At 37.1% G+C, this 25,201-nt stretch overlaps 1 protein-coding gene across 1 annotated transcript in view; it reads left to right on the forward strand.

Moving 5' to 3' along the window:
* Positions 1-24,783, forward strand: part of LOC134740531 (protein Wnt-10a) — a 39,129-nt gene extending 14,346 nt beyond the window's left edge. The window contains exons 3-6 of the mRNA XM_063673042.1: positions 12,553-12,833; positions 23,085-23,216; positions 23,692-23,813; positions 24,549-24,783. Coding sequence (XP_063529112.1) covers positions 12,553-12,833; positions 23,085-23,216; positions 23,692-23,813; positions 24,549-24,783 — 770 coding nt within the window. The remainder of the gene's footprint in view (positions 1-12,552; positions 12,834-23,084; positions 23,217-23,691; positions 23,814-24,548) is intronic.
* Positions 24,784-25,201: the final 418 nt, after the last annotated feature.

Here is a 25,201-nt window from a genome sequence, read left to right on the forward strand (position 1 = left end):
CGCGAGGATGTTAATAACGTGGTCATATTTTAAATTACTAAAATTGACTATGATAAAGAGTCATTGTTGACCTAAAGCTGGATCTTTTGAAAAGGTTTTAAACAAAAAAGGGACGTGTCGAAATGTCTCAATGGTGATAGCCGACCCTCTAATAGCGGGATACGATAAGATCGGACGCGGTGCGTTACCGGGTCGTGCTTCTTCAGATGCTTTTAAACTGTGAGAAACACACAAAAGAGTCGGGGGAAAAAATATGTTCCCATTTATGAACGTGACATCGAGTGGTCTTTTTGTTTCTCGTCGGGCATTGTGCCCTGTCGGATTATGATGCCTTTAAGTGTTAATTAAGGCGGGTATGCACCGGTGAGTTTGCGGAATTTTCAGGATCGAGTTAATGGCGTGGTTGTTTAAATTAATTGATCCAATGACCGGGGCTTTCATCGGCTGCGATTAAATACAATATTTATAATTAGTAATCCCTTAGGAATTTTTCAATAAGCTTACATGTACATGAATGCGAGATGTTAACGCGACATAATCTGACGCTTCGACATATTTTATTGAACAAGTATGTGATTGATATATTTTTTGCATCAATACTTACTATAAAAGGGTTGCATATTGTAATGGAAAACTCCTCAAGGCCTACTTCAAACGGGAAGTGAGCGTATAGTTTTTTTTTTTTTATGACATCATTCATAGATCTGATCCATCTACCCTTTTATGTTTGAATGGCGACATTGAATATACATGCGAGTGATTATTTTTACATTCTGTAATTTATGACGTTCTTGTAGTTTAAACCACAGTGCAACATTCACTTGTTACGTCTGTTCTAAGCTCAAGCACTATTTGTACTTAAATCATAGTAAGCAGTGTAAGTGTACCTAAATATCTCTTCAACTTGTACAAACTTCCGTGATTTTTCTAACTTTTTCTGGGAATTCTTATCCTATGTGACACAAACTTTAAAACTTTTTTTAATTATTTTTTAGTATAAGAGAATCAAACAGGAATTATAATTATTTATCTATTTATTTTTCGGAGAACCAACAGCTATCAATTATACAATAGTTATATAAGTAAATAACAAAAAGCCAATTATAGGTTCCCACCAATAGCAACATGTTAACACATAATTGGTGGTTAGCACTAAAATTTTACAACGTATTCAACTAATACTAATTTCAAAATGTGAATACCTACCTATTAAATACCCACAATTCAATACTCTTAATATACTGAGCTAAGAAAAACAAAACTTATTAATAAAATACATCGATCGATACAATAATATTATTATGAGTATGCTATCGCATACGACTCGCTCACTTAAGTAATTTGTTTGCCAGAATCCGTCTTATAGTTGTGATGTTACTATTAAAAACGTCAATATCACACTCTTTCGTTAGTTCATTTAGACTTTTACCAGCTCGCAATAGAAAGCTATTCTTTCTGTAATTACGTGATGAAGATGGAATTAGTAGGTATAAACAACAAATACCTTCAAAATTTAGCTTAACATAAAACACTATCCTAAGTATGAATTAGTATGGTACCATAGATTAATAATTCTTAACCTGGATACATAGCATAATTTTAAAACAAAATCATTGTAAATCCAAACAGTCAATTATTGGTGCTGACGTCACGCGCCCAGTTTCGGTAATTAGCGATTCGCAACGCCTCGCAGCCCAGCCGAGCCTTAATTGGAACAAAACCCCTGATACGGACTCATAAAACATCCATTTTAAAACATAATGCATTAACGAAATTCCATTGACATTACACGTACAACACTGATAACAAATATGATTACATTCACCGTTCAATTTTTATTAACAAAGTATTCCTCTTAATCCATAACAAAAACTAGACTCGACAGTGTTAGTTGACTAGACAAATGCTTAAATAATACAATTAATAGGCTGCGTTCCACTTGTTCATCCACTGCGGCCTTAAAAGGTATCTCGTAACTTACCGTTACCCATTCAGAGAAATCTCTATAAATTCCCCGAGCGCATTAACTGCTGGAATCAGCTGCATAAGGAGAGTTTCCACTCATCGCGAATAAAAACTCGCTGCAAGTTCATTCATTTTGGCGCCAGATTTATTGGCTATCGAGTCGGAAGCGAAGACGTGAAAAACCGTTTTAAAATCGCAGAGTGCGCAATCGTAAATCACGCAACGACTCTTGCGCATCGGGGATGCGGCGCGCGCATCAAAAACGATGTTACACGACACGGAAAAACGCGACCACCGCCGGCGGCACTTGGAAAAACCTATCAGTATGCGCATGCAATTACATCAATGTCTCGCAAGCGCACATTTTTAAATTAAGAATCGGAGATGAAATAAAACGTTTAATGATAATTGAAATTTGTATTTACTTAGGCCGGGCTGTTAGCTTTTTGCTGGCGCCCAGTTGCCTTACATGGTGCGCATGTAGATTTACCAATTTAATCCGTTTCGAAGAATCGAGGTGGCAGCGGATCTGTCCCACTGATGGACAGCTATAAGTAATTAGCCTCGGAAACGTTCACCAGTTTTTTTGCATCATTAACTAACCAGCATCAAAGCGAAATTAAAGTAAATAGCTCGCATACTACTGCATAATTGAGCTTGCGGGTAATCTATAAAAATGACAACTCATTGGACAAACTTATCTTACATACTTTAACGTAAATACATTAAAATTGTCACTCATTTATCCAACATTCGCCGTACAATGATAGAGCTTAAAGTGCAGACATTTAGTGTTGTAAATCCCTTTACCTTTTTTACTTGTCAAGTCGTAGCAAAAATAATTACATGTCATGCATTATTAAAACAAACACACACAAAAAATTAAGGGCCAAGTGTAAGGGAAGAATTTAAAATCTGTCACCAGTTCGAAATTCAGAGCATTTCGCTGGAAAAAGTCAAAAACGAAACAGCGGAATTCATTAAAGTCGATTAAGGAATTCGGTGCTGGTTTTGGGACGCGCAAAAAATACACTAAGTGCACCTAATTGCCACAAAATTATCACTGCAAGTGGCACAAGTGCAGTAAACAGCAGTTAGTTCCTGTGTAACTTTAATAGGTCAGAGAGGGGCAGAAGTAATTTAGAAAAAATACTAATACTACTACCTAATGGCGCAGCGACCCAGAATGAGTCTTGGCCTCCGACACGAGTACACGCCAGTCGTCTCCGTCTCCGCCTGTTATCGGCATGGAGATCGCGCAAGTCTACTTCAACAGCGTCGTCCGATCGGCCTCTGCCCCACCGGACGTCCCAAGCATGCCCTTTTAACGCCGCGATCTTCCTCCATTCTCAAAACGTGGCGAACGAGCGGAGACGGTGAGCTTTTGACTCGCCTATAATATTGGGTGCAGCCACAAGATCTTCAATCTCGACGTTTTTGCGGAGTCTAAAACTGCCATCTTCTCTTCTCACAGGGCCCAGGATCTTTCTAAGTATTCTCCTTTCTGCCACCAGGAGCTTGTTTTCGTATCCGTACATGAGTGTCGGTCGTATGACCGTCTTATAATTATATTATACGTAGTTTTGTGTTTTTACTCGGGACCTTGGACACTAACACTTTATGAAGGGCGGCACTACATTGCAAGGCGTTCTGAATCCGTATGTTAATTTCCTCCTCCCGAGTATTAGTGTTAGTGACAGTGCAGCCTAAGTATTTACTAAATTTGGCCACCCCTTCATATATCGTATCTCCAACATGAATATCTTCTCTTTTGACGCGCGTGTTTTTATAGCGTTTCATGTGATGATACTCTGACTTTTCATGGCTAATACTGCTTTTGTTTCTCCGAGCAAGGCTAGGTCGTCTGCGTACCCTATTACCGCATGCTTCCCATTCAGTTCTAGCCCCATATCTAGTGCAACCTTAGAAAAATTACGATGATAATTAAGTTTTACTATTTTCAACAATTTAACTCATAGTACATATATATAGAGAAAGCTGCCGTAGTAAGGCTACCTGCTTTACAATGATTACACAACAAAATTATACAACAGGTTGCATTCCCGTAAACAAAGCCAGGGCCGAATAATACGCCAATAACAGTAAACCCAACGGCGGTAACCCATAACTCGGAATAATCCAAATCGATCAAGCGGGGACACTATAAATCGCCACGTATCGATTCTATCGCGTCTCTTTCGATCGACAAAATATAAATTTGTCACGGGCCAGTCGGAAAAAGCTGCTCCTGACCAAGTAGTCCTCTTTCTCGAATGAGCAACGCCGTATGTCACCATGGTGCCCTTAGATACATCAGCCACGGTGGTTCTCGGGTTGTAAGTTTATAAATAAACAATAACATTGCCCTATATGGTTGGTGCACCGTAACATTCATCAGGCGACCGTTGCGATCCCGAGTGATAACCGTAGTACCGTTTATAACATACGACACAAATAAACATACAGCACAGATTTTCAGTACCTATTTGATAATGATATTTCTACGCATTTCAGTGACTAATTTAAATTTACCGTAATCAAAAAAACATTTCTACTGTCTATGATTTTAAATTAAATGACTTGCTAAAATGAGGAGAATTTTGCGTTCTGACAGTATAATATTATATTTATCTGTTAACTCTATCATTAAAGCACGCCATCTACAGAGAAATATAGAGACGATACGCTTGTTAAACATTGTTAAGATAAATTTTATAGTTGTTGCAAATGAAATCCCCACGCACCAAGTGAAATCGCTAGTAAAAGTAAGTAATAAAATTATCAATTGCGCATTGTTCAATCAATGAATTCTTCTTGGTTGGCAATGTAAAGGATTGGCACGTTTATTGTCTCTTTGGAATCATATTAACCCCTTTGTATAGAAAATTGACACTTTGTTGTGTTTGAACATATATGGACTATCAAAGCACATTTATTTTTGCACGTGTCACTGCACAAATGTGTGTGATTTCATTTAAGATCATACGGAACTTGTTTTGCTATAGATTTATATCTGTTGAAAATGTAACAGTGTAGGTACATGGAGAAAAAAGTTTGAAAATATGTTTTGAACACAATATTATAGAGAGTTTATACCTAATATGTGTGTATCTATATTTTGTCAAAGGACTGTCTCATTTCAAACATAGACAGAGAGAATGATACTATCTTTGTCTTACACTGGTACTAGCACCCAAAAGAAAAGGATGAGTATAGTTTTTTTGTTCTTATTTACTGACAAGATTTGCTTGACCAACTATATATCCAACTGTACATAATTAGGCATTATGTAGCAGTCACATAAACTACTATTAACAGCATTCCCTACCTATAAATAGTACGTTCATGAAATCCTTAAAATATAATCGTAGGAGATAATGAGTCATCTTCCACCAAACATCGCCCCGTATAAAAACCCCGCAGCATTAATTCATCGATGATCACTCCACCCAGATAATGCTTGATTTATAATGATTATCATTTCATTAAACGTGATTCAGCCTAAATCATGTCTCGGGTGGTTTTTGCACTAGTTTGTTGACCTAGGATCCGGAACATTGTGTATAGTATTCTATATATACACCCATGAGTGTATAGTATTCTATACTAACAACACTTGGATAGAAAATTAACTTTTCTACGGGAAGGTAATGATTTTAGCAGTTTATAAATGTACAGTCACTATCGAGTACCAACAGGCACAACTGCAAGCAATACTACATGTATTTGTAACTAAAGGAAACATATAACATGCTTGCGGTAGATGTCGCTATCCGCCTCCCCAAGACGTATGTCGTGTATACAAAAATGAAGGAATGGAAAAAAATTGCACGCCTCTGAAAGCTCGGTAGCTCGGTTAAGAGCGATTGGACCGATGTTCCAAAAAGTCGCAAAATCGAGTCTTGCCCCAAGCTCTGAATTTTAACTTTTCCAGTAAACGAGATGTCTTCAATTCGATTTTATACCTCAGGTGACATTAGGTATATTTTAACCGACTCATAATTTTCAACAGTACCCTCCACTTGAGCTGTCTTAAATTATTTGCTACCATATTTTTCACTAATTAAAGTCTTCGAATTATTTCGTCTATGGCAGATGTTATTAGTCAATGTAGCCAATTCCTACTTTTAGCAAGACAGTAGTAATGTTTGAAAGATGTCGGATGCGGCTGGTTTGTGTTGTACAGACTATCCCCCACAGACACCGCATTTCAAGCGCTTACGAAAACTTGCCGTTTGCAAATATTGGCGCTTTTTTCACGCCGGGAGCTTTAATTCTATAAATTACCTTGACTAATTGAGTAGCTGTCGTTGACGCATTACTGTGGCAATCGAAGCGTTCAGCTCCGTCATTTTATCAAGAAGATTGACAGTGATATCGCCCGTTTCCCGCTGCTGGAATATTTTAACAACCGTGATCGTGATGTATGTAGGCTATAGTGGATGACCGCTTCTCTATACAAACGTAGTCCCCATTTTCCTTCCTGAATATGACTTTATGTAACATATTTCTACACAATTTATTGTGTATTAATCATAGCTATGTCCCTTAGTTTGACTTTTTCGATTTTTTGCGGTTCCATACCTCAAAAGGAAAAATCGGATCTCTTATAAGATCACTTTGTTGTCCGTCCGTCTATCTGTATGTCAAGACCCTTTATCTAGAGAACGCGTGGAGGTATCGAGTTGAAATTAAAACCATATACTTAGGTCTATAGTTCCTTGAGGCTGTGAAAAAATCAAACTTCAAAGTTAACGTAAAAAAAGATACGGCCGTTTATGCCGCAAAAACGTATACATATTTTGACACTTAAGGCAATCAAAATTTATAGGGTACGTTGAGCTAGAACTATGAAACACTACAAGGACAGGAAAAAATCTAAAAATTACTTATACATTTATAAAAAAAAAAAAAACAAAGTTAAATTTGTACGGAATCCTTGGTGGGCGAGTCCGAGTCGCACTTGTCCGGTTTTTTTAACTATTATATGAGTTAGGAGCAAAAACCTAATTCCATGCAAATTTTTAAAAGCTCTTTAATACAGAGAGGAAAATGGGGACTACGTGTGTATGGAGAAGCGGTCACGTGATGTCTGGAGGGGCCAATGTGTAGTCACCGCGGGTTGTCTTATAAGCTTCATCTACCAGGCCAGTGATCTGTAGTGTAGCGGCTCTCTAATGTGAGGACAGATTGACAGAATGATCAAACAGCCAGAGATTCCCACTTCCTATTGACGTAAAACCAAATCATTCTTAGGAGGGTTCTGCAGAATATTACTGGGTGACATTTTGAACATGGCATATCTAACAATTTACGTTACTACGTTAGGATGATAGATCAATCAAGTGCATAAATGGCCCAATTATGAAATGTCGTGGACTACATTAAACCAGAATTAATTATTATTTTGTATTAACTTGTTTTTAATATCTTGGGAGTAGTTGTCAAGCGGACCCCAGGCTCCCATGAGCCGTGGCAATATGCCGGAATAATGCGAGGAAGAAGAGAGAGAGAGAGAGAGAGAGAGAGAGAGGATTTTTTTATCATTTTTTTATTGTCCTTACACTACAATATCAGTAAGTACAGTCAAAATCAATAGTAGCGCATGAATTAATACATAAAAATATCTGCCTTCCAACTAGAGATAAATTTCTATAGTTCGCATTCAAAAGTGTCTGTTACAGTCTAATTGAGACATAGAGACATATTCATTTTTGTTAAGCTGTTCTCTTCTTCTTCTTACCCTTATCCCACGTTATGTGGGTTCGGCACATGTTTTTCTCTTCCATTCTCCTCTATCTTTCGTCACCTCTCCTTTCTTTCTCATATCCTCTTTCACACAATCCATCCACCGTTTTTAGGGTTCCGTACCCAAAGGGTAAAAACGGGACCCTATTACTAAGACTCCGCTGTCCGTCTGGCCGTATGTCCGTCTGGCCGTCTGTCCGTCTGGCCGTCTGTCCGTCTGTCTGTCACCAGGCTGTATCTCAGGAACCGTTATAGCTAGACAGTTGAAATTTTCTCATATGATGTATTTCTGTTGCCGCTATAACAACAAATACTAAAAAGTACGGAACCCTCGGTGCGCGAGTCCGACTCGCACTTGGCCGGTTTATTTTTGTTAAGCTGTTAGAGAATGGTATATACTTTTGACGTGAGGTGTACTCTGATCCGCTACTTTTGATGCTGACAGTACCTACTGAAACTGATTGTACAAAATAATATTAGACAAAAATTGAACGCGTTATAGTATTCGTCATCGAGCCGGAAATGCCAGCTGTGTAACACGTTCAAAAAGTCATTCTGTATAAGGTTAGGTCGCAACAGGTGTTAAAAAAAATTCCTTAAAAGAACTAATCACGTACTTTCCACACAAAAGACAAAAACGCTATCCAAAACATTTTAACTTTTAAAAACGTTGTGACGTTTAGGCTATTGTATGGAAATATCTGTCAACCCGTAAGCTGCAGTCAGATTGGACAGCTTTTAACACAGGTTGTCTATCTCGAGCTTTATTTTTACCATTTTAATGTCCATTATTTTATTTTATTTGATATAGGACGTTTTTAATTTTTTGTCGATTTTCTTTTTTTTTACAGATATTGATAAAAATTGGTAGATTTGAAAAGCTTATTCTCCTCGGAATAAACACGAAAATGTATGAAAATTTCCATTTAGTAACGGCAAATGCCATACGTTTTCCTTCGTCATTAGTCGTAAGCCGAGCGCGCCCGTACAATTAATTGAAATACGTAGTTGTACCGTTCTCGAGAAAGTTCTCTGTTTTGTATGGCGAAATGGGGAATGTTCTCGCTCGAGAATATTTCCCATAGTAAGCAGAGAGCATTCTCGAGAACGGCACAACTAGAAATACGTTCGTTGAATAAATTCTGAGCACAAGCACACCCTTACAATATCTCCAAAATTTCACCCAAACCGGCCGCCTAATACCAAATTAAAACTCCTTTATTTCAATAAAACCGTATCAGTGGGTGTCAATTAGGCTCACTCGGAGAGGGCAACTAATCCGTCCCGATAACGGGCAGCCCGTATTAATCACATGCCACAGAAGAATTAATTTATTCGATACTAACAGCAGCAATTTTCGCTGACGATCGGTGAACCTTATGTGATTGCAACAAGGGTTAAGATTAGTCAGTAAAACTGTGTGGACGATGGTACATTCGTATCGCCTATCCGAACGTTATCGCTGCGGACGAGCTCGTGAGAACTTTCGTTTGGAGAAAAAATGAGGTAAGTGTAAGCACTACCACATTTATTTCAGTTGCAACCGCTAGTGGGATAGTGCAGAGGATGGCCATGATTTTTTGGATCATGAGAGGCATGATCTCACTTTAATTTAATTTAAATATCACTAATAGATGTATGTAAAGCATCTCTCTCGTACTTTTGTACCTATGTGCGAGCGTGATCTACTTAAATATTTTCTTATGTGACTTCCTCAGTGTCTTGCTATTTCATGTCTCTAAAAATTAAAATTAAAAAAGCGCTTTCTACCGTATAAGATTATTTTTTTCACAGTCCTGTCCTGCACAATTTCGAGCCGGAGCGTACCATAGTGAAATCAGGACTTTTAATGTCCCGCCGCGTGACAAATTCTATAAACGGCATACTGACATCACTTCGTCAAATCACTTTATCCTCAATCTGCTCGTATTTAATAACTCCATTCATTAATGGTCTCTAAGCACAGGATTCCCACATTGAAAATACAGTAGTTCGAAGCACATTAAAGACATGAGTTACTATTTATGAGCATCGAACCTGCAATCAGGTACGCACAAATTAAAAACTACCATGGACTATGACTTACTGCATCAAACTGCAAATTTTATCCGATGCAAACACTACGAGCGATATAAGTATAATAATGCTTATTGGCAAGGTCACAAACACACTTAATCTTATGGAATGTCAAACATTAATGCATGCACCTAGCGAATATGTAGTTATTACTAGTGACTTTGAGAGTATTAGACCTCAGTACTCCTTTCAAAACCATTCAGATGTTGGTCAGATGTCAGTGACAAGAAAAACTATATAATATAATGGAATTCATTCATAATTTCTCCATGTAATTTCGAACCTCACTGTACCTCGTCTACCTGTACCTATACCTGCTCAGCAAGCACTAAAATCGGAAATGAGATTATCCAGACAGCCGGACAAACGTATACCAAAGGATTGTTGTAAGCTAGATTCAAATGCAGGCTCAGCAAGTAAAGTAAATAAATAGACTAACCGCTACGACGATGTGACATCGATCGTCAATTATATCAAGAATTCAAACATACATATTAGTTAAATAATCTCCCCATCACAGATCGCATCCTCTATATATCAAATATTGCAATTAACATCGCCATATGGCTACGCGCGTATCGAATAGGGTCAATCGCGACGCAGGTGGTGCAGGCCTCAGCCTCGTAATTGCCCATTAAAAGGGAGATGGCCCTTGAAATCGCTATAATACCAAAGTTCCATTGAAGAAGCACAATGAAATCGCCCGAATAGCACCAATAGCACATTATTAACCGTGGAACACAATTAACCGAGCCGGCTAAGTCAAATGCAAATAGATGTCATACTGTTTATAGTAAAAGATTACATTGTGCGGGTCCAATAGCTTATCTTCGCATCTAAAATGGTTTCTGTATTTAATTTATTGCAATAAAATAGATAAATGGCGGTCTTGGACGTTCCGCGTTCCTATAAATCTTTAAGGGATTTTCCACTTGGTGTTGTTTTGTGTCGATTTTTGAATGATAATGGAAACAATGCCCGATTTCGCCAATTTATTTTAGCAAATCTGTCACTACTGTGTTAAGAGGGGGCTAATGCAAATGCCATAAAAAAAACACACGAAAACTATAGACTATATTCGCTACGACAAACCTTAATAAGATGTTAAAGTTGTATCGATAGAAAAAAAAACACGAAAACAAGTCTAATTTTCATTTATTTTCAGTTCGGCCCCCTTAACCTTTAAGTTGAAATCTTCAAATTAGTATATTATACAGTATTCAGTTGTCATTAATTATTGCTTGCAACCCATGATTAATAAGTTTTTGGCAAAAATTTCATTTTTGGTACAATAATCATCGAGACAATTCCAACCTATGGCCACCTCCTGTCTCAATCATCATATCAGCTCGATGGTACCATAATATTGCATTACATAATATGTATGCCAATTTTCAATTTCATTGGAAGTCGGGAAGTAGGTCAAATTTAACTTGCAAGATTCGACCCGTACATATACTCGTATAATACATACATTTATTTATTTTTTATTTAAAATATTTATGGTTAAACGGCATTACAGCAAATACCAATGCGCCGAGAAACTTAAGCTAACATACCTTCATACATAAATAGGTACATTGCAAGTTAATAAAAAGCTTGTAAAAATGAACAAACCGAAGCGAAAAAGTTACATGCTGTTAGCTCTTATTCTTCTTTGTTAGAGTGGTCCAGGTTGTCATATATTAGGTATCACTTTATCAGGGTCGATGGCAAGCTTCACAATCCGTCGCCATTCTTCCCGTATTAGGTACTGTAGCCTTCTAGCTCAAAGAGGAGCAAACCAGCGTAAGCGCACTTCATGCTCCTACTAGTTTATGTATGACAAATACCATTGATTCATCGGAATGCGATGTCTTCTCTTGCTCTTTGTATTTAATGCGGTTCCGGAAACATACAACAGTGGCAATGAAATGTACATATTCTACTGATAAAGAAATGGGGTTAATTGATAGAAATCTTTAATGACCTTAAGATGCGGAGCCTATTATGGAGAAAACAGGGGTCGACCACGCCAAAGCTTTAACGCACCTTTTACGCAGCTAGTATGGTGAAAACGCAAGGCATAAAATACGTCACTGCATATATGCCGCGTCAAGTTCGATCCTTAGTCGAGGCAGTTTGAGCAACTGAGTTACGGCGAGTGCATTTTTTACAAGACATTATTCGCTGCTGCTTACAAAAAACTCGCTCTTCGGTATTCTTTTCTCGCCACCGATCGGAGCTCTTACACATCGAATAAAGAGTCGTTTATAAAAAAATTGTAAAAATAAAATAAAACTATGAAAACGGATTATATCGCGTATATTGAATTTGACCCGTTGACCACGAACGCTGTAAAGAGTTCGAAACGTCGGGATGTATTATAAATTCAATATACGCGATATAATCCGTTTTCATAGTTTTATTTCATGAGTAACTATCGCGGTAACCGAAGACAATATTATGTAAAAATAAAGTTTCCAAAATACCCTTCGCAACCTTTACGTAGTAGTGGAAACTGTATCGATGACAATACTGATAAACTTTCCAAAAGGTTTTCAAAAAGAACTCTACATTGTTACCCTAATCGTCCTTTTCTTTACCTTTCCTTCTTTCTTGGCTAAATAGGAAAAATATGGCAAATACAAACATTGTAACTAGTTAATCTGGATTTTAAGTAATATTGTACGTCTGACAGGAAAATTAGTCATTGCACTAAAATACCTATTAACCTTTTTGTACACCTACAATTAAGCAATAAATGTTATCTTATGTTTCCAGGCTTCCGCGAGTCTTCCTTCCTGTACGCGCTGACCGCCGCAGGAGTGGCGCACGCCGTCGCCCGCGCCTGCGCACAAGGCAGACTGCTCTCCTGCAGCTGCGATCCCCTCGGCTACCCCTCCCACCCCAGGGACAGGAGGAACCAGAAGTGGGAGTGGAGTGGGTGCTCGCACAACCTGGCGTTTGGGGTCGAGTTCTCGAAGAAGTTTTTGGATGCGAGGGAGAAGGTGGACGATTTGCAGTCGAGGATTAATGTGCACAATAACGATGCTGGACGGTCGGTGAGTATTTAATTTGATCTGATAAATGTAGCTTTTGGATCATTCCACGAAATTGTCTACAGTTGCCAAACGCGAATTTTCTGATGATTTGCGGATATAGCAGTTTTTTTCTGTGACAATTAATGTAAAAATTAGAGATGCCCCGAATAATAGTTTTGACCGAATACCAACAAAGCACAACGATTGCTAAGATATATTTTTTGTTGAACAGAATTAATGAATACCTTAGAGTCAATCAAATCAGACTGGGTGATAAAAATAAAATATTTTGTAATCAACAAATGCTCAATTAAGGTTTTTCGTATTTAACAACTTTTCAAGAATAAATACATTTTTGGTTATTTTTATTGTGTAATTTTTCTTTTTAGGTAGGTGCAACAGATATTCAGTATTCGACCGAATGTTGCCTACTGTACCGAATATTCGGCAAAGTGGCCAAATAGGCCGAATACCGAAGAGTTGCCGAATATTCGTGAAATCTCTAGTAAAAATGCTCAGTAAAACAAACATCGATTAGAAAGGTTAAGAAAATGGACATACTATACGAAATAATATTCTTTTCTATGAGACAGCTCATGGAATGAAAAAGGAAAAACTCGTTTACATATGTATTTCGTTGCGCCTAGGACTGACGCTTGCCACTTCAGGAGTGTTACTTGCGCGTTGCCATAAGTTTAGAGCCAAATAAACTACCAAAATCACCAACATAATTATCATAAATCCACCTGGATCATTTTAGTAGAAGGTATAAAATCTTTTAGAATCTCGTAATCAAATCTCTCACTACCCATGTAAAGAGGTTCTAAAGAAAACAAACATCACCTCCATAAACTCTGAATTGTCAATTGAATTAACATGGACACGAAGAATTTTAATCAAATCCCTAAGCAAAGCAGGAATCCTTCATTTCACTTTGATGTCTATTCAAAAGCGAACAATGGGGGTTCAAAAACACCACTAATACTCAATGACACTTCAATTTGCTTCATTAGAAGCTTGCAGGAATATTGCCGGTTTGATCATACGAGATGAGGGTGAATATTAAACATCTTGAATTCAAAAACTGTTAAAATCAAAGGAAATTGTCATCAGGACCTTTTTTTACCTGCTATAAAAGCGGATAAAGGTTTACATACAAGATGTAACAAAAATAGTGGTGATCCGTTTAAGGGCATATTCGGTATCTTGTTCTGATTAGGAAAAAGTACCTAGAAAAAACCGGCCAATTGCGAGTCGGACTCGCGTTCCAAGGGTTCCGTACATTACACAATTTAAACAAATGTATTTTTTATGTGAAACGTGAGTGAAATGTCTTTAAAAAACCCGTAGGGATCGGATCAAAAACTAAGTAATTAAGTCCGACTCACGCTTGACTGCACATTTCTAATAGGTTTCATGTGATCTATAGGTAAAGATCTATTTTGTGTATTTTTTTCAAAATTTTTGACCCAGTAGTTTCAAAGATAAAGGGGGAAATGGTCATTTTTTGCCTATTTTATTGAATAACTTCTAAACTGTTTCTCCTAAAATTATAAAAAAAATATATTTGAGATTCTCACAATGAGCTCTTTCATTTGATATATAACATGTTATAGTTTGAAAAACTTTATTTTAAATTTTCACATTTACCCCCCAAAAGTGGCCCCCCTGTTTAAAATTTATTTGTTTACGTTACATGTCCGTGTTTGGGTTACAAACTTACATATGTATACCAAAATTCAACTTAATTGGTCCAGTAGTTTCGGAGAAAATAGGCTGTGACAAACGGACAGACAGACGCAGGAGTGATCCTATAAGGGTTCCGTTTTTTCCTTTTGAGGTACGGAACCCTAAAAACATTTTTGAATGCGATAAAAGAAAATTCTGGGGCAGGTCTCAAACGGATCACCACTATTTACAGCACTGCAAAGGTAAAGGAAAGCTACAAATTTCCTTTAATTAAAAATTTCGAAGTAGGTATCGCTTGCTGAAAGAAATTGAAAGAATGCTAAAAGTAGTGACGGAATGTTGACCAAGATAAGGCCATAGGCTATAGCTATAGTGGGCTAGTGGGATATCCGCAGAAAAAAAATGGTAATCCTTTTTTGTTTGCAAACTTTTATTTTCCGGATTTTTCTTTTACGATCAAACATGAAGATAGAACAATTTTAAATTCCACTGACGGGAGTCCATGATCTAATTCCATAAAAAACCAACTCTAAAAATTAATGACTCAATTATTAACGACCGAAGTTGTTATCCTCGACGAAACATCACGACACGTAAACTATTTCTCTATTTTGACATAACGACCACAATTTAAACCCATATTTACAAGACACCAATTTACATTGACCCGTCTTCAAGACCAATTTTTCTTAGGCAGGAGGAATTTGTAGGTCATTTAGTAATAGTCGCTCTCGGGGTAGAAATTGTTTAGGTGTCCAAATTGGGTTTCCAAGGCGTTAAAAATGAGGTCCAATACTTATTTAGTTCAAATTGGAGAGCGGTCAATGGGCGTGGCGAGCAGTAATCTCTGTATGGGTGGTCCAAACGGCCGCTGCATACATGGCCATAAGACATGGTATGGTGCATGGCCATTTGGGTGATCACACCCAGTTTTATAGCACATAAAGTGCGCGTAATGCGTACCGTATCGACTTAAAATCTGAATTGACTGGCTTTGGTCGTATTTAGAGCAATCATTTTCGATATTGCGGAATTAATGTTAATTTACATGATTGGCGTCTGTATACATTTGCTTTTCGTGTACCTAAAGAAATGGCTGTGGGTGTCCTGGACACTATTTAAAAATATAACTGTAACATTTAATATTGGGTAAAGTTTTTATATCCGTTTGGTAACAAAATATTTAAAAACAGAATACCAGTATTAAGAAAGAGTTTACACCTTGATTAAAAAAAACTGTTGTTCATGTTATTAGCTAATATTAAAAGTATCCAGATACTTACTAATAGTTCTTAATTAATATGATGTTTAAAACTGAAAACAAGTTGTAAAACAACAAAACTATATATTATTGTTTTATCCTTGAGTTTTGCGAATAATCTATCTAACTTTCCTCTCGATTTCTCCTTACAGGCGGCATAAGTTGTCGCCCGATACTAAACATGTCCAAAACTGATTTGTCGTGTCACTAAGCTGCAACATACACAACACTGACACTACCCAGTAACCGACAGTTAGCCAAAATACCAGGCGTACTACAGGATTACGCCTAATAATTTAATAGGCCTCTTCCGTCTAAGAATAAACATGTCAAGCTGAAGTTAAATACGAAATAACAAACTTAATAAACCCACTGAGAGTCGTCAATTCAACGCTTTATCTGGTACGACTTTGAGTTGAACACATTTTATTTCAACGGCAAAGTTATATTTGCTTATTATATTATATTAGCCTCCGGAACCAAATCTGACAGCGAAGCGGCATACCTGGTACATCGTGGATACATATTAGAGGGATTTACGATTAATATAATTTACGTCTGTACACTTTGTATAATACAAACACGACGGTTACGTACAAATGATTTAATTTGTAATTCCTTTGTGGTTTTTAATTGAGTGGCATGATACCTGTCTGATGAGGGCCACCAGCATCTATTAGGTAAGTTAGGCTTTTAAGTTTTAGCTCTGTTTTACAGGTCCGTATATTAAGTGCCGCAACTTAAATACCCACGCTCCATACTAGCTGTATAGAAAAGTGGATACTTACAGTTGTGTGCAGTCAATAAGAAAAGAAAAATTAGGGGAAAACTATAACTTTAGATCAATTATATTGGATTTTTTTTAATAATTTATCTGCATTACTTGACATTGGTTTAGAATTAACTGTAACGTTTACTTAAATAATATTTGAAGTAAAAAAAAATATCTTGAAAACCGGCTTTATTACTAACTCGCAGAAATTCTTATAAAAATAATACATAAAATGGATACAATAGATATTGCTCTTCCCTTGGCCAATGTATTTTTTAGGAATTCGGTTTATTGGAAAATTTAATGTTCAGAAAATAATCTCATCTTCTGTTTCACTAATCAGTAAACAGCTCGTGAAAACGTCCCCACTTCCCTTTAATAAGACAAATTTAATTGCTATCAAAGCCAGACGAATATAATCGTAGTTTTAACGATCCGGTAGCAAAGATAAAATTATATGCCAAATACTATTTAATATCTATATAATTTACTATTAAAATATACTTTGCCGTGACATTTACGATCCATAGTCTATCCATGGCAATAAAAACTGAACCCGAGCTAATGATTATTACTATACAATGTTGTTTTTACGAGATAATCATGGGTTTATTAGCTATAAATTAATATCGCTAAAATATTATAATTGTTGTCACTTTCTGCAACAGGTTGCCCCTTAAAGTTGAATGGGTAATTAAAAAGTTATGTTTTATTAGATAATTAGTTGCTGGTTTGTTGGGTTAACCAGTTGTTTTGAAATGATTGTTAAGCATTTAGACGTCTGCCAAAAATACAATTTGTTTTCTTACACCAAAACCTTGATCCCTTTAAGCACGGGAAAATTAACAGAAGGTACTTGAAAAGTTGAATAGTCGCTTGAAAAATCATAATAAAACTTCAATTATGATAAAAAAACTATTAGTTTTTAGCTCAAATTGCTTAAGAAGAATCACTCCCTCTCATATGCCGCTAGCTGATAAGAATTCATTCGGTTTATTTTACTAACTTGAAGGCATTGTTTTTAATACATAGAATTTAGAATTATGATTTAATGGATAATAAGTGATGTGTGCGGTCAAGGAATTTAATATCAGTACCATTTCGTACCTTGTCGCAGTGACAATAGGCTCGTAAGGCCCACCATACAAAGTTTCCCTATTTTTAATTTGAACCTTGTTGGATAATAGATTAGGGTGACTTTCATTTGTTTTAGAAAACAATGAAACAAAAGAAATGCTACTTTATGTAGTTTTTGAAAGGTTCGAATTAGATTGAAACAGAGTGTACATTGTAATGCACACTGAGCCTTACGAGGATAGTACGAGGTCCCTACCTCCCTACCAATTTTCATATTGATTGTGACAAGATACGAAATGTTACGGAAATTCTTTGACTGTATGTATCAAAGACTTGTAATAACACTAATAACGTTAATGTATAAAAACGAAATTAAGTTACTGGACGGAACTTTTCACGACCAGCAGAAAAATCCGACTCTAACCCACATACCGTTAAGATTGACACCTGACACATCGAAATAAACATTATGTCAGAATACACCCCTCGCCAAGGTGTAAGAAAATTGGCCGAAGGCATGTAGAACGTATCTTGGCCGGTGGTCCGGCCCACACTTGAGGTACGGCGGCATTTACCATTTTGTTTTGTAGCCACATAATTAACAGCCGCCCAGTGAGATCTCTGTTAGACACGCTCGCTTGTAATAACCCCCGCGATGATATTTTTATTAATGTCAAAATAAAGGCGGGTCGAGTCACACCGAAGCGTGCACGCGGTATGTTAACGGCTGTTAACTGCTGGCAGGGACGTATAAATAATATCGCGGACTGTATCAAAATAGGCTGGTTTATTCCGCCTTCATTACAACGAGAAATCCAATATATGCTAACTTGTTCGCTGTCAATAAAGTGCAGGAAAAATATTTTTTATTTAATCTCTGTTAGCGAAAAATCACATAATGTACAGAAAATGCCCCAACTTAAGTAACCAATTTGCCATAACAGCTGTATAGAAAAGTGGATACTTATTTAGGGCACCGACTCTACATAAAATCGACAATAAGACTTAATATCACTCATGGAAAAGTAGTCCAATTATTCAATTGAAAATGAAAATGAAAAAATATTTATTTAAGATAAGTAGGTACAATAAACTTATTAAGTAACCTATATTTACAGACTTATTCACTAATTTACTATGTAAGAAACTTATCTTAACATGCGATGCAAACTCGGTATCGGTGGTCCCCGCACTAGGCAAGCCTGTATTGCGGAGGCCGGTACTCGGTGTGGTACAGATAGGGTAAGGTCGGTTGACACAACAGTCAAGTACAATTAAACCAAGTAAATATAAAGCCTATATTTTTTGTCCAGTCTAGCTGAGCTTGGCAAGTGTTTCAGCTTTAAATTAAGAGGTGTGAGGTCAAATGACAGTCGCTTTTGTAAAAACAATGCCTGCGCCAGTTCTTGGGATTAAGTTAGGTTTGAGGAATAAATCCCGAACGTTTTGAAATGAACTAACAATAAGTCAAAGTTCATAGATTATACGAGTCGTATAGACCGCATATATTTCTGTCAAAGTATTCTGGTAAAATTCCTTTAAATTATGATTATTTCCTGTAATTATTATGTGTTGTATATTTGGCTAGAAAGATAAAGTAATCTCATTACATACTTATCTTATTAATCAACACTTAGGTAGGTACGTAAACGGTGTGACACGCGACCTCAAGCCTCGAGATCGAGACGACCCTCAGCGGGACTATAAAAGATCTCGCGTCGACCCACACAAGAAATTAGGTCCCACATTAGAGAGCCAAGGTGATAATTACGTTACAAAAAATCGATACGATGAGTTAATATTTTGTTTCCCGATGACTGTTCGATATCGATTTAAATAATTATAATTGCTATTAATTTTTTCGAGCCAGTTGCGTCAGATAGACGAATAATAGACGGTTTTTGTGCTGATGTCAATATACTAATTATTTTATTCAGTGAGATCACGAGTTAAACGTGTATTTTATACTTGTATTCTTTTGTCATGGTTTTTCCTTGTAATTTAGACAAAATACTAATCGTAACTGCTACACCGGTTGTTCTAATACTTTGTATACTGGTTCTAAACACCCTAATGCATATTTACATTTCGGCTTTGACCAATGGCTAGGGACAACCTGTATATTCCAATTGTAATTTTTCAATTTGCCGGTGATATTGCTACGGCAACGCCAAAAGACGAATGTGGTTATAGTATAGATGTCATGATAATATTTAATTATAATAAAAATAAGTTAAATTTACCTCTATGTGTATTTTAGATTTATTCCATTAAATGATCTAAGCATTTAAAAACTCGCTTACCTTAGATTTCTCTTCTACATGTCAATTTCTAAATTAATGTTATCCTCACGTTTTCTTTGGGACACGGTACAGGTCATGTTTAAAACTATAATAATTCTCCAATTTGCATATTAAAAATACTTTTACTAAAATAACTATCAATTACAACAATGAACAATTAAAATTATTGAATTCCATTAGCATTGAATCCTGTAGATTCCCTCTAACTCCATCGACTCTCCGTGTGCGGTTAAATAATGGTTAATTTGTTCGTCGGTTTAGTCGCGGTCATCTTAAACCTATTATCGTTAGTCACCGACTTAATCGCCTTTCAGATTATACTGTGATTCACTTACCTACGTTTCGAATTGATTGTGTTTTTTGTGTGCGCGTGCCAAAATAGACGTTATTTAAAGGTGATGTATTTATTAGACGATATTCTGAGTACAGTCAAGTGTAAAAATATGGGTGCACACATCTTACCCAAAAATATGTCACGTAGCTTTTTCTCGACTAGTTTAGAAATATGAGACATATTTTTGAGTAAGTTGTATGCACACATATTTTTACACTTGACTATAAACTCTACTACACTCTCTACATTATGTTGTTGCATAATTATTACAAAATATATTTTGGCAGATGCCGAAAAGAAAATGTGCCGATTGCCGATACAAACATCAGTTTCAAGAGCTTTAAAATGTAGAATTTAACAATCGCGTATGTGCATATCACAGATTTCCGTTTTGAAAACCGCATGAAAATCGGTCGAATCATTTTGGAGATAAAGGCGATCATGGGAACTTTCATTCGTGAACACATAAATACACACAAAAAGCAGTCTCACGCGAGTGAAACGGTTCAAAACGTTGAGAGTGTACTAAACGCATATACCGTATACCGTCTTTATTCCATCGTGGGTAAAGAGTAGTCATGGTTATTTTAATTTCAGCTCTTTTCCATGTGAAAATATCTTATATTATTTAGCTTGCATCAACAAAAATAAAAGCCTCTACTCGTCATTTTCTATAGATGTAATTAATATGATCTTGTGAAATCTCACAGAAATGGGTCCAGTAATTCGTTGAATGGTCTCAACGCTTGGGCAAGCAATTATAGCTTCCTTTTAAAAATAGTTTTTCACATAAATAAGGACATAAATTCTAACAAAACTACGCACCTTCCTAAAGGTCACAGCTTTAAACAGTCATAATAAAACGGAGCAGTCTTAATTATATTCCATCGAGATAATTATACTTTTAGCGTCAATTTGTTACTAGTTCTGGCTACCTATGCTGATTGCTCATGACATCATTGTTTAAATGATTAGTCTGACTTAGAGGACAGGGGGGCGAGATGTAAACAAAGGAACCGAACTGGTTTACTTTCCCGACCTATGGCAAGAAACAGATATGTGTCGACAGATGACCTCTAATAACGTATGGAGTTAACACATTAGTATATATAACTAAGTACTAAGTACCAAGGATAACTTGCCTTGGATTTAATTTACTGAAACAATATACGATAAGACCTTAGGATTGTCCATGACATTTGCGTTTATAGTCTGTTCGGTAAGAGAAGAGTTGTGGAATATATTGGGCATTCCACGACTCTTCTCTTTCCGCACAGACTATACGTGATTCGGTTACTTTCTGAAACGCCTTATCAAAAATGTCACTTGACTTTTCCTTCGTTTAATCGCGTGATGACAGCTCTACTAAATCACACCTTCGGCTCCATATTTCTTTAGTGTCTTCAGTTCTATCGTGCACTAAATTAATTGAAACCGGAACCCCAAATCAAACCACTAAAGTGTTATAGATAGCGCCTTAAACTATCGAAAGTCGTGGGCAATCGGGCGCGCCCTGCAGGGCCTACATTAGTCCGCCGTATTTCACGAACGGCCCGCCGAGGTGAGAACATAATAAGCGGTTCGTTCGGGGCCATTTTTAATATTCCAGCTTCATTACGACGTATTACAGACGTCTTGGGTGGCGAATTCTATCGCGAACGCTCTTAATACCAGGTTATTAGGGTCGGCCGGGCCGGGGAGGCGGGCCGAAACGCCGATTTATTTGAATTTTTGCCCGACTCAATTTGGAAAATTGTTCGGCCGGCGGCTTTGGCGGAATTAAGACGTCATCGTGATTGCACTGCGGCGTTTAATTATGTAAATGTTATGAGATAGCTGCGCTGGGTGGCGCTCCGTCGCCATTGTGCGAGCGACGTGGTCACGTACGATACAGATTTATGATTTTACTGCGTCCGACATGGACTTACAATTTAATGTAGCCCGGAGCAATGCTGCTATGTGGCCGGCCAGTGCACCCAAGGTCACTTTCTGATGATGCGAGGTCAGGTGAGGGAGAAATCGGTCATATTGGTGATTAATTCAAAACAGTTCTTAATTTAATAGTATGTAAAGTCAAATAAATCAATATAATTGCATGTTTCCCCTTGAGCTTTGTATTGTGTTCTAATTACAAACCCGGAGAGAGAAATCTTGATATGAAATTACAATAGTTTTATCAAAATACCAAGCGAGAAAATTAATTATATTCTTATAAAACACATACTTATTTATTGCCTACTGTTTTGAACGACCCAAAAGAATTGAACTCGGCAAAATGAATAATATAAGCCCAATCTGGGGTCTACCTAGAAGCCACCGAAAAGTTCCCCCATTCATATTCTGGCTCCATCATCAGTACAGCTCGATGATATGTACCAAGTACCAAACTATTGTGTTGTCATTTGTGTTAAATACTTTGCAATCGATATGAATATTAGAAGTTGGTCATAATTGTAAGATTACAAGTTAGTTACAAGTGAAGTTAATAGGTATAAGTATGTAAAGAAAATCAAAAGAAAGAAAATAATAAATAGGTACCCTAGTTTTTCTCCAGTTTTACCGATAGCTGAAGAATATAATATAGTATACATGCACTAGTGCGTATCGAACACATAAAACAGTACATAGGTATAGGTCCACAAAAATCCTTTATCTTAAAGCAGATGCCTATTACGTGTGAGCTTTTGCATGCCAAAAAGCAAGTAAAGTCACTTCAAGGGGCTTTTATAGCATTGCATGTAGGTATCTCAAGGTACCTAGCAGGTATCCATAAAGATACAGATAGTTACTGCATACTGTACAGCAAGGTTAGTTTCTAATAGGTTTTTTGTTTCAGATCCTGTCATCCCACATGGAGGTTCGGTGCAAATGCCACGGCCTCTCCGGCAGTTGCCAGCTGCGGACCTGCTGGCGGGCCACACCTGACTTTAGAGTCGTCGCTTCCACTATCAAACGACAATATAGGAAGGTACCTAGCTACATCAAAAGTTTGATTTTGGGGATGATCCTAATGCTGTGTATCTGCAATCCTGATCCATGATTTGGAAAAGTTTTAGACATTTGGGAATAGTATCGCCATTAGCTTCGGATATGTTTGACATAGGGTGTATGTAACTTACACGCCAAGATCATGGCTGCAAGCAAGGCAATACAAACCTTATTCGAAAGATGGAGAGTTACATTTTAGACAGCATGCGCCATGCCATGAAACTTATAAGCGTTCTTGTTGATATGAGCACGACTAGTTACAGCGACAACTTTAAACGTTCTTGGCATTTAATTAATCACAAGGCGTTTAATTGCATTTAATTAAATGCAAGTATTAATTAGGAAAGCTTCAAATATACGTAGTTTAGTGCATTACTAAAGAGATAGAGTAACAAATAAATATATTCTGCTCTACCGGTTAATTAAAGAAATTCAGTAACCATTTAATATTCCAGGCTCTAATAGTAGCCCAAGAAGAGCTCAACAACGGGTTTTCCGTACTACGAGGACGACCCAGGGGCAGAAGGCGAAGCCGAGCGCGTCCAGCGCCCAAAACTAGTCTCCTGTTCTTTGAAAAGTAAGTTCATACTACTGAAGTTACACATTTATTTATTTCCTTTTTAGACTCGGTGGTTAGGAAACGCACTGACAAGTCAGATTATAATTAGGGCCTTAAAAACATAAAGATAGTTTTAATTCCTTAAAATTTCAGTCATTTATTTATTTTCAGCCTCTGCTGGCAGTGCTTACCCTATTAATAGCACACAGGCTGGTCAGGTGTCAGTTAGAGCTATAGTTGCTATATTTTTAATGATATAGGAGGCAAACGAGCAGACAAATCACCTGATGGTAAGCGATGTAAGTGCGTTGCCGGCTTTTGAGATAAGAGTACTTACCTACGCTCTTTTCTTGAAGGTTTGAAGATCGTATCGGTCCGGTTTTTTTTTTTTTTTTTATTATTATTAAAGTTAAGAGCGAGAAACAGGTTTCGTACAAATTTTTAAATGCTCCTAACTTATAATAATAATAAAAAAAAAAAAACAAATTATAGCTATGACTAAAATACATCAAAATTATGCAAAAGTATTTCCAATTATGTTAATATCCAGAGAGGAAAATGGGCACTACGTTTGTATGGAAAGGCGGTTTCGAGGCGGTCGTCCCCTTTCGTCTTAAGGTAAAGCCCTTTCGTCATTGGTTTACGCAAAAAAGTTACTATCGACAACTATAGGTAATGGGAACAATACCTACGTACAAATGTATAATATTGAGACAGTTAAACAATTTCACTGACCTTTCTTCTCATTCTCAGATCCCCAAGCTTCTGCGAAGTGGATCCGAAGACGGACTCGGCCGGCACATCAGGCCGCGTCTGCCGGATCGGGCGGACCTCCCGCTCCGGTTCCTGCGACCTGCTCTGCTGCGGACGAGGTCACGCCCTCATCAGGAAGTCCAGCATCAAACCCTGCAACTGCACGTTCCATTGGTGCTGTCGGGTGGACTGTCAGAGGTGCAGGGACGATAAGTGGGTGGCTGTGTGCAAGTGACTTGTGAAGTGATTGTTTTCTTGGGTTATGCCGAAAGTCAGAATACGCAGCGTCTACCACAAGTTGGAGTTAGACTAGCGATTTGCTGAAGGGAATATAATGATGTTTTAGGGGGAAAGGGACCGGATATTGTGATGATCATTCATTAGAAGAGGGAGCCGTTGTATTATGATTGGTTCAGTTAGCAGTATGTGGGGGGGGGGGGTTGAAGAAGTATTTTTTTTTACACAATCTCCTATTATTCTGATAAGAGACCTGTGTTTGTTTCCGTATTTATGTATTTTAGTCAGATTAGCAGACCTATTTTGTTTAAAAAATATTTCTGCAGAAATCGGGGTGAGGAGAAAACCCTTAAACAAAAAAGATTGTACATAGAAAATATGCAGTCCAGTAAAAATGAAATCGAAAAAGTTCAATG

This window comes from Cydia strobilella, chromosome 4 (genome assembly GCF_947568885.1).
Source record: "Cydia strobilella chromosome 4, ilCydStro3.1, whole genome shotgun sequence".
Taxonomy (NCBI): Eukaryota; Metazoa; Arthropoda; class Insecta; order Lepidoptera; family Tortricidae; genus Cydia; species Cydia strobilella.